Source organism: Cryptotermes secundus, unplaced genomic scaffold (assembly GCF_002891405.2).
Source record: "Cryptotermes secundus unplaced genomic scaffold, Csec_1.0 scaffold535, whole genome shotgun sequence".
NCBI classification, from domain to species: domain Eukaryota; kingdom Metazoa; phylum Arthropoda; class Insecta; order Blattodea; family Kalotermitidae; genus Cryptotermes; species Cryptotermes secundus.
In genome coordinates this window covers 350,913-362,285 of record NW_019723909.1, presented here as the reverse complement: position 1 = coordinate 362,285, position 11,373 = coordinate 350,913, and the positions used below count along the sequence as shown (strand labels likewise).

The 11,373-nt window shown below is 40.2% G+C and overlaps 1 protein-coding gene across 10 annotated transcripts in view; it reads left to right on the top strand.

Annotated features, from left to right (window-relative positions):
- LOC111862092 overlaps window positions 1-4,882 on the top strand; it is a 28,676-nt gene extending 23,794 nt beyond the window's left edge. For 5 of the 10 annotated variants that reach the window (XM_023847192.2, XM_023847191.2, XM_023847193.2 and 2 more), the window contains exons 8-9: window positions 1,523-1,612; window positions 4,452-4,882. In XM_023847192.2, the coding sequence (XP_023702960.1) occupies window positions 1,523-1,612; window positions 4,452-4,461 (100 nt within the window). In that variant the 3' untranslated portion in view covers window positions 4,462-4,882. The other 5 variants (XM_023847197.2, XM_023847196.2, XM_023847200.2 and 2 more) reach the window with 3 other exon arrangements.
- Window positions 4,883-11,373: the final 6,491 nt, after the last annotated feature.

Here is an 11,373-nt window from a genome sequence, read left to right as displayed (position 1 = left end):
ATTGTTGACAGTAAAGTAGTAGAGGCAGCTGGGCTATAAGAGTAGTTTTGGTGCAGACAGCCTCACGTAGTAAAGCCATTCGGCTCTCAAATTATCCTGTCGTCGGTCCCATCTTCAGGTAGGTTCGACTGCGATAGTGTTGACGTATTGATCAATTTGTGGACAGAAAAACATTTTGAATAATATTAACACAGAGAAGTAAAATGCAGTTACGTTCCTTTCAGATATCCGTTTTAAGACAACAATTTATGATGTTGACCTCAATAAAATGTTCATATTTCAACCATTTGTCACCACACAATGTAACTCTTTAGGCTCATATTCCGGAAGTTATTAATTTCGTATTTCAGCCGGGACACCGGACATCCTAACTGACGTATTTTGTAATTTTCCTTATTCCCCACCCCAAACCCACCAGGCAAATTCCGGGACAGTACCTCTCTTAGGCCCCAGCTGTTTTCTTAAAAATGCTTCCACATTCATCATTCATCAGTCTTCCCACCATTGGACGCTTCGACATTGACAACGCCATAAAATAACCTGTGAAATATTCTTACTGGTGCCATTCGTTTTGCATGGCTTTAGTATTAGTGTTGTTGAAGAAATTGCTTGCAATTAATACATTTAGGGATTTAAGTTTTCTCTAACCCTTCGAGTTTCAGACGAAATTAACAATAAAACTGATCCATTAGTTTAAGCGTGAGTGATAGGCAGACAGACTAGCATGCCTTCTTTGCATATGTAACTACTGGTACCAAAAGCCGAAAGATAAGTTCTCACGGCATAAAGAACGAAATTCTGCATTACTTCTACTCAATGAAATTCCTGTATTTGTGTGTGTGTTAAATGTGTAAGTTACAAATACGTTTTAGAATGTTAACATAACCATGATTCTTTCTTCCTTGCTTCTCGTATTGGATTGCAATGGGACGCAGGTAATTATTTCTGATACTTTATACTTGGAAAAAAGAAGGCGCATCTTAAATCTACTTTACATTATCAGAATTATGGTTCTCCAACAAAAATTATTTCACTGAAACTTTTCTGCGTTAAAGAATTATGAAGGAAAAGTGCATAAAAATTAAATGTTTATAAAAAAATAGAGATCTTATTTTTCAGGTCTTACACGAAAGTTAACTGAACATTCAATTTATTTTTAATGACTTTTCTTTTAACCGCATAATAAGTAAATATTGAATAAATAAACATTTATTTTTTCTTGAAAAAAAATGAATGAAAATAATTCAATATCAGATATCATAGCATTTTTAATGTGTTTGAATATATCTGAAATTGGGAGAAATATTGAGGATAGAATCAGATATCGTATGTATAATTCATATAACGAAATTCAGCAAAAATTAAATTCATTTGGGCGACAAAATTCATATGAGAAACTAGACGGAAATTGCAGCCGCATTATAATTGCAACAACAGATAAGAATTCAATTGCACTGTATTTATCATTTTATTGCTGTGTTCTTCTATGTTATTGTTCAGTTGACTTGCCTAATGTATGCAGTTATTTCTTCCCACTGTTGCGAAAAACCAGACATCCTGGAGTTGGTGGGCCCACTTCCTTCATCGCCACGATGGGAAAGAGAGAATACAGGTGACTTTTACTGAGAATCTGTCAACGTGTGATGTCAAAAGTAATTTATTATTTAATTTTTATTTATTGAGCCCAGTTGTACAAGTGTCAATCAGGTGTAATAATCGAAATCCAGTGCTAAAATTTTTCGTCCGTTCAGGCAAAATTTTGAGCCGAGAACATGTTTTGTAGCACATCCCATGCTCATACAAGAGACGAAATAACACATAACTCGTTACACAATCAAGAGATTCATAATTTGTGCCTTACTTACTTACTTCCTTACTCATGGAGCTGAGCTCTTCTTGAGGAGCCGCCAGCTCTGCAGATACTCAAGAACTTCACAGCATTTTATGGAGCCCGAAGGTTTAATACCTTGTTCAATCCACGTACGCCTTGGTCTTCCCAGTGGTCTCTTTCCTTCTGGCTTTCCCACCAATATCCTATACGCATTCCTCGTCTCCTCCATTTGTGCTGCATGCCGTGCCCACCTCATCCTCCTTGACTTGATCATTCTAATTATACTTGGACAAAAGTACAAGTTATGAAGCACCTCATTATGAAGTTTTCTCCAACCTCCTGTCTCTTCATCTCTTCGGTCCAAATATTCTCAACATCCTGTTCTCAAACACCCTCAGTCTATGTTCCTCCCTTAATGTCAGAAACCAAGTTACACACCCATACAGAACCACAGGCAAAATTATAGTTTTTTATATTCTAATTTTTATGTTTTGGACAGCAGACGTGAAAACAAAAGGTTCTGGACTGAATGGTAACAAGCATTACCCGAGTTCAATCTCCTCTTAATTTCCTCCTGAATCAGGTTTTGATTTGTTATCGTCGTCCCCAAATATCTGAACATATGTGGGACATAGAACACACGTAAACAGTGATACATCCTAAAATAGTTTGACCAGGGAATTCCAATGAAAAGCTTTCAACTGCATAATACCACTATGTTACTAATCTCTTTAGCACTACTTCCATAAAAGCGATTCTCATATTTCGTATACCTGCTTATAAGTTTCGATACACTATGAATATTATCAGACCACTTTATGACGTTAAAGTGGATGTACGAGTATGTCTTTGACACAAAGAAATGTACAGTAATACACACCAAGTTATCTGGCATGTATGGGGAATGTTATATGTCGGTACCAAGAATCGTCCTGTCGAGTGAAAATCTCTTGAAAAAATCCATCACAATTCTATCTAGTCAACAAATTTACAGAATATTTTAAACAGTGACGGAACGACAATCATAATGAAGCGCTCTCGGGATTAGTGGGGGGGGGATATTTTATACATAATGTAACAAATTCAACTAGCATCTGCTTTAACGACAGTAGCACGAGGGATAACGACTGACAGCGCACCTAGCGGCAGCTAGGAGAACTGCCGCATGGGGGGTGGACGTAAATACATTGCAAAATTTTTTCTCTCAGACTTCTTCATATGAGCCTGACGGATAGGCATATTCTTACACGTGTAATTGCCGACTAGTGTGAGCAGTGGAATATATCAGTAATAATACGATTTGTCACTTTAATTAATCTATGAATTCCGGTCTAGAAAACCGATATTAACGGCCGTGGGGATCCGTTGCACTGACCACGCGACACTCTCTATCCGCTAAAGTTGTCACTAACTTGGCCGACAAGCGGCGGTCGCTCGATCGGTATAGTTCGCTTGCGGACTACAGGCCACGGAGTTTGTTTTGTAATTAATTTATGAATACTTCCTCTTCAGCACCATTCAAATTATATATTCCTGAACAAGAATGAACCGGCTCAAGTCAGTATTTTCTACTGAAGGCGATGATGGTGTGACAGTCTAGACTTTTGTTTGAGACGTATGAAGTTTGAATTTTGATCCGGTTCCCGGGTGCAGTGAGACGTTTCCTGAACTTTTCCTGACTCCTCTGTGAATACGCGCATTTTCTGCCTTAAAGTGTAAGCTCTTGTGGACGCAGGTTCCATGTAGGGTCTGGATCTTCTTGGCTAGCTTAAGAGGAATATTTTTTGCATGGAATAAATTACGTTAAATATGCAAGCCGTCTCCTTCTAAATCAGGAAAGAAAGTTACTTACTTTTTGCCTTAAATGAAAGGAAGATCAGCCCCAAATATTACGTTGCCCCAATTCTGATTAAAAATTCTCCGCGTCGGTTGCAATAATAATTGGAATGGTAAATTATCTTTCATAAAAAGACGAGGAATTCTTGCCTTAATTTCTTACATGCTTTTACATACATAAATGCACACAATTTCTCCCTGTCATCCCTCTTTTAAATATGTGAAGGATGAATAGACTTTGCTTCTAAATATAATGAAAGTCATTTTGTATTATTTCTCTCATTTTGCTCCAGATATTTATGTCATATTAAGAATGTTGCATTCTGAAATTTCAGTTTAGTTTCTCGGAAGACGGAGTATGATATGAATGGGGTCATTTGCATGAGCATGTGAGAGAAGTAAGAAATTACTATAAAATTTAATCGGTAAATGTAAAGGACACAGCTTCGAAATTCGAGGCTTAGCTGGACAGATAATGTTAAAGTTGTCGTTAGAAGAACAGGCATGAAAATGATTCATCTCACCCAAAATAAGGGTACATTGCGGGCTTTTTTGAACACGATAATGGAACTTTGGTTCCTATAAGACAGGCAATTTGTTAGTGAGTTGAACGTCTGTCAGCGTCTCAGGAAACACTCTGCGGTTTGCAGGTGGTTGGATGGCTATTACGTTAGTTATTTTCGGCAGTTTTATTTTACTTTGACGAAGGACAAGCTTAAAATCAATGTGCAACAACCATTATTGCTTGATCCACGTATTTATGCTCATTTTGTGTGTTTTGCAGCTTGCAGTAATATTATCAACTCCAGGGACTTCTGTGGACATTCTTCTATTTAGCCTACCCAGAGTTATTTGTTGACTCTGGTCGAAAGTTGTGATTTCTTAAATCTCCAATATTATGAACGCATGTTGCTGGTATTTTAATTAATTCTACATACATGTCCTGCTATGTAAGTAGTTATAAGTACATTAGTTATATTAACCCACTGGAAAGAATTAGAATTAATATAGTTAATACTAATATTGTAATCATATCACTGATAAGTATAACGTTATTACTAAAGAAGGACATACCTGTTCTCATACAACGTATAGTATGCTTCAGATACTGTGTAATTAAAACTAAAGATGACTTCAGCCTATGAGTACACACTCATAATAGTGTAATCATGTCATGTACTCTCATATCAGAATAAACTGAGTCGGGATAGAAAAGAGGGGATTTTTGTTTGAAAGAAATATAACATTTTACCTATGATTAATTCAACACCACATCATTACTCATGGGGGAATGAAGACACAGCTCCACAAGTTCTCACCCTCTGCACTAGATAGACGAGAGTGGTCGGTATTACTCCCCGGACACTCTATCTCCAGCGAAATGATCTCATTTCACATTGAATAAGACGCTGGGCGGACGTGACCCGTAGGGGAGACCTGGGCTAGATGTTACAGAAATTTGTGATTTTCTTTGTTGTACGACTATTGTATGTATGGAAATAACACCGATGAACAATGTTAGTGACATTGTGGTCTTTGAAATAATATTTTTCACGTGGTCAGCGTACTCCATTTTAATAAATATTTTCAGTTCTTTATGATAGTGCATAAGGGACACGTAACAATGTGCCCAATTTCGGGGTAGCCTGTCACGCTATATAGGGATAATTGTTACGTTATTGTCTTACAGAAACGCAAATGCAAGCTTAAGTTTCATCATATTAGTCTTAGTAGTATTAACGTGACAACTGTGATTAAAATTCCAGTATTTTGCTGCATTTAATTTGAATTGGATAAAGTGTACAAATACAGATTTTATATAATACATTATAGTACGCTTTATGAAATACTACGTGAACAATACAGAATCCTGTCTTGTCTTCCACCCTGTCTTATTATTACAACATCTCTATCACCTAAATAAAAGCAACTTTCAAAGTTTTTGCAAAAGTTTGACACAAAGGATTGACTCACAAGATAAACACGCGTTCAGTACCCACACATGAAGGGGAAGCGGGCAATGAAATTTGCTATGGGACTTCTCCAGAGCTCAGAAGTATTTGTGGCTGTGAAGTACAAAAAAATATGATTTCCGTTATCATCATAATTCACGCAGTCTCCCATTATGGAAGGGGAAACAGTTTTAATTATATTCCGCCATTTAATTTGAGCCGTGCGTTCCTACCTCAGGGATTTAAATCTGGTAAAAAAAGATTAATTATAATCTTTACAATTAATTATTAGACTGTTCCATATCATTTTTTCCGCTCTGTTTCAAAACTTTTGTAAAATCTGTGTACCGCCACAAATTTCACAGAGTATTGTAGCGTATAAACCCGTTACAAAGTAACGACCGCGAAACAAACTGGTTCCCACTGTAACGAACAGACGGGCAACAGTAGAGAAACTATGTAAGATTTGAGGTTTTCACGGCGGTGACTATGAAGAAAGCAGTCTTCTGGGATGTGACACCGTGCAGATGTGGTGTTAACTGACGTTTCGGAGGAACGTATCGCTTACATCTTCAGGGTAGAAGGACAAATAAGAAATCCGCAAGCGAAGACCAGTCTGCTTGTACCGGTTCTCACGGTCTCTTCGCTTGCGGATTTTTTTTCTTTCTACCCTGAAGATGGAGGTGATACGTTCCTCCGAAACGTCTGTTAACACCACATCTGCACGGTGCCACATCCCAGAAGACTGCTTTCTTCAGTAGAGAAGCTGTTGGAAGCGGTGTTTCGTAAGCGTTCCGTGCTAAGTATTTACATAACGAAGGCACCAGCTGAGTCAGTTACGTCCTCTCGTTAGAGAAGGCCATAACAAGACCTTAACTGTCAAACAGTAATAAATATTTTCTTTTAATACTAGTGGGGTGGGACTAAGTCCCTTGTACTGCGGCCCCAGATGATAGGTGAGGGTGATTGTGGAGCAATTGGTGGAATGAAGATTGGCAGGGGAAACCGAAGTACTCGGAGGAAACCTGCCCCAGCGCCACTTTGCCCACCACAAATCCCACTTGACCAGACCCGGGATCGAACACAGTCCGCCGCGGTGGGAAGCCAGCGACTAACCGCTTGAGTTATGGCGCGGCCCTATAGCAGAAGTATGCAGACACGCAATGCAAGAACGCTCCAGGCAGAAATAAATTTCCCCATTCAAAGGAACAAAATACACAATTTATTACAATCTACACGAACATACGCACGAACAGCAAGTGGGCCGTGGCCAGCTAACACTCAGACACAGCGGAGTTCAACCGGATTACATTCATGATCAACAATTAATTCACCGCACGCTGTGGGACCACGCAGGTTAACCATTGCTCGAGGCTAGGGAACACTGAGAGCCCTTCGCCTCAATAACTCAACAGGCACTTCCTAAACACAATTTTCCAACTTACATAGAAGAAGCAGCAAGATCGAAACTGAATTTCGCGTGTAATCTGTCGTACTGCGAAGCCAGTGGGCCTGGGGGGGAGGGCGAGTCTTTTCGGCCCAAGCTCTCATCCAAGAACGCAAGGAAGGGATGGAAATGGCTGATAAGAAACAACGGACAGACAGTGAGCAACGCCATTGGAGGAGTAGGCGATGACGTGTGAAACTTCACAGAAGGAGGATAGCAAGGCAGGACAGACGGAACACAAGATACAGCGATCCGACAGCAGCGCCGAACGGTTCGGACCTTGACCACCGCCTTGAGAAGTTTAGGCTCTTGGTTTTGTTTTTAAAGGAAATATCTTAACATCTTCTAGGGTTAGAGATTGGATCTTGTTTTTAGGAATAAACTTGTATGGCTGGCAGAGATTACGTGCTGGAAAACATGACTGTTATTTTCTGAAATTACTTGGTTTATCCGTTAATATCTAAGTACCACCGCAAACAAAATTCAGGCTGACCGGTATAACTTCAGTAAAAGGTAAAGTTGTCCCTGTGCTGAACTAATTAAGCACTGCACCATGAAGGCGTATGGGGAAGTGGATGTACGGATCCATATTTTCTTGAACTCTGCACCAGTTGGAGGTGAGTGGCCAGCTTCACGCCTGTGCCACTTTACCCCCGGTGAAAGAGCTCTCGGTACCCATTGGCTAGGAGGCTGGGTGGGCCCCAGAGTCGATTTGGACGACGTGGAGAAGAGAAAATTCTCGATCCTACCGGGAATCGAACTCCGACCCCTCCGTCGTCCAACCCGTAGCCAGTCGCCATACCGACTACGCTATAATAGAGTATAGAAATACTAAATGGGATACCCATACTTGAAGTTTCTGTTCGGCGTTACCTGTATACCTTCATGATGTGGTGAAGAACATACGAGTGAACAAATATTCTGGGAAAGTTACACGGGTTATACACGTATTTCGAACGCACGTTACACATAACGACTGCCCGTTGTAGTGCAGGCGTATCGGCTGAAAATGATATTGCTTTCAGTCAGAGCAAAATTCTGGTGGCTTGCCTGCCAGCCCAGGCATTATTCGCAGTACCCTGTCGGTTTGTAATAGCAAAGATCTAGTACGGCTACGAAGCTGCAAAAGTTAGAGTCGTGCACCATCTAGTAACTGGGAGGAAAACTACATGCTCAAAGAGGCCTGCACGTGGTCGGATAAAGCAGGCGGAATAAACACTGACAGACAACGAACCTGGAATTCAGGAGCGAAGAAGTTTTAAATGAGTAGATATTAGGGATGTTTAATTACTTTACAGGTACAGGCACTAGTGCTGAATAGCGTCGAATAATTTGATGACCGTAAGTAAAGAACTGGAAATGATGTAGAAGGAAGCACGTCACGGTAAATTTGTAAGGAACTCTCCGCATTTTTCTTGGAGGGAACGGCGAGTACCACGAATGATGTGAATTACGATATTAGGTTCCGCGACAGAGATTCGCGCCAGGTACCACCAGAATACGCTTAAAAGGGTTACAGCTTGGGCCGTTTAGCTCTATCTGCATAGCTCAGACCGCTCAGTAAATGCTCACTGAAATACTGGCGCTATTTGAAAAACAAAATTTTATGTTAATTGATTAAGTGGAAAATGGAGCATATACGGCTCTGAGCCATTTGTCCGGTTTCCTTGTCTAATATCAATACTAATTTAAGAAAATAAGTAAATTTATGGATGTTAGGATGTGGGAACATTGTACTTTTGACAGTAACATTTGTTGATGTGGCCAAGTTTACTACTCTAACTCCATTATCATTACTAATTTCATGCAAACTCTGATTCCCAATTGTTGGTTTAAAAATGTCTTCCCTCCCTACTTTGGCATTGAAATCTCCTAACAAAGTTTTCATTACGTACTTCGGGAATTTATAAAATACTCGTATATGTTCCAGTTCTTCATAGAACCTGTCCTTTATGTCATCAATTTTATCTTCTGTTGGGGCATGAACATTCTTAACAATGATATCACACTAGCGACCTTTTAGTATTATACATGATATCCTATCACTAACGAACTCTACCCCCTTAACTGCTGATAGGATTCTCTTATGTACAAAAAGAATTTGTACCTAATTCACGATTCTCATTCCTTTCCATAGAAAAATGTATATTCTCCTGCTGTTGCGTTGCCACCTCCATCCCATCTGACCTCCTGTACTCCCGCTAAATTTAACTTATATTTTAAGATTTCTTCTGCCACTGCCCTGAGCGAACCTGCCCTATACAAACTTCGTACATTCCAAGTGCCAAATCTCATATCCATTTTCTTTAGCTTAGGTCGTTTATCCAAGGAATTGTCCAGGTCCGAGGCTTTGTGTTCATTTTCGTAACATATTTATTTTCTACGGTGAGGAGTTGTTAGACAAACGCTCAACCCCCAAGCTGGAGCGCTACCCCTTGTCTGCTGTCCGCGACTGCTTATTCAACATATTCACAGCTTCCTTCCAAAACTGAAGGGCGTCTCCTCCATCCGCAACCTGAGGACGCGCCATGCCGTGGTGACAAGTGAATCACCTAACATGGAAAATGTGGCAGAATTCAAATACTTGGGAACAACGATAACAGATCGAAACCTGATTCAGGAGAAAATTAAGAGGCGATTGAACTCAGGTAATGCTTGCTACCATTCAGTCCAGAACCTTTTGTCTTCTCCTCTGTTGTTCAGAAACATAAAAATTAGAATATACAAAACTATAATTTTGCCTGTGGCTCTGTATGGATGTGAAACTTCGTCTCTGACATTAAGGGAGGAACATAGACTGAGGGTGTTTGAGAACAGGGTGTTGAGGAGAATATTTGGACCCAAGATAGATGAAGTGACAGGAGGTTGGAGAAAACTGCGTAATGGGGAGCTTAATAACTTGTACTCTTTTCCACGTATAATCAGAATGATCATGTCAAGGATGATGAGGTGGGCACGTCATGTCGCACGAATGGGGGAGAAGAGGAATGCATATTTGATATTGGTGGGATAGCCAGAAGGAAAGAGACCGCTGGGAAGACCAAGGCGTAGGTGGGTGGACAATATTAAAATGGATCTTAGAGAGATAGGATGGGATGGTATGGATTGGATAGATTTGGCACAGGATAGGAACCAGTGGAGGGCTCTTGTGAACACGGTGATGAACCTTCGGGTTCCATAAAATGCTGGGAAATTATTGAGTAGCTGCAGAATTGGCGGCTCCTCCAGAAGGGCTCAGCTCCATGAATAAGTAAGTAATTACTTCCGTGGGCCCCCGAAGAGGGTCAGATTTCATTGTCAATGCAATGTCTCGGTGCGGTTGATATTTCCACGCTTACTCAATCCGATTTCGAACCATAACAGGGCGACCCACTGTTCTGACCAACATCTTTTATGTTTCAAGTCAGTCTATGGTTGGTTTTTTAAAAAATTAAGACAATACCGCTATTCTACCACATATAAGTGTATAATATGACGGCTGTCCAAATGAAATCCTCTCAGCCGTTCGCAAGGTATCACGTGGCTATTGATTTCACAAAGTAACAGCCCACGGAAATTTTGCAGATAGGATTAATTGACTAGTGCACCAACGACACATGTTCAGCCCTCACGTGGCCCTTTCCAACAGCCTCAACTCTTTCGCCGAGAAGTGTCCCAGAACGTGTTTCATTTGAACAGCTCCGAATATAAAAGTATCGGTTAATACAGTGTTGTAAAGTAGTCGAATAATTTAACCATAATTTTCAGAAAGCCTTAGCTTCGAAACTCAGTATAAGGAATGGGTATTTGATAAATAGTTTATGATTTTCCTTGCTCCCCGGTCAATGTTTGGGACATTGTACCTAGACGTGAGGGACTCCTATTAGTACTTGAAACTAATATTGTGTAATGCAAGTGAAAAGGGGATGTTAAATAAAAGAAGCTTGCAAATGATATCGAATTTCACTTACGAGCATAAAGCAGTCGGCTGTAAATTGATCTTGTGGTGGAGATTGTTTTCCAATTTTACTAGCAGCTGGGGCTTGTGCTTTTCTAAAAGTTCTTGGTCTAATTGGAAAATCCGCAAGGCGTTCTATTTGTGCTGCAAGTACGTGCGTCCATGCATACGATGTAGATGAGGGGGTGGGGGACCATGAAAGATAAATGGATAAGCCAAGAAATCAGACTGGCTATATTGAAACAATGCATAGCAAATTCTCCAAGCAAATTACCTCGAACCGCTACATTACTGATCTTCTTTCAAGAGACGCTTGATTTGGGAGCCTGCTAGTTACATTCATGGTTCTTCATTTCCTCCAAATATAGTT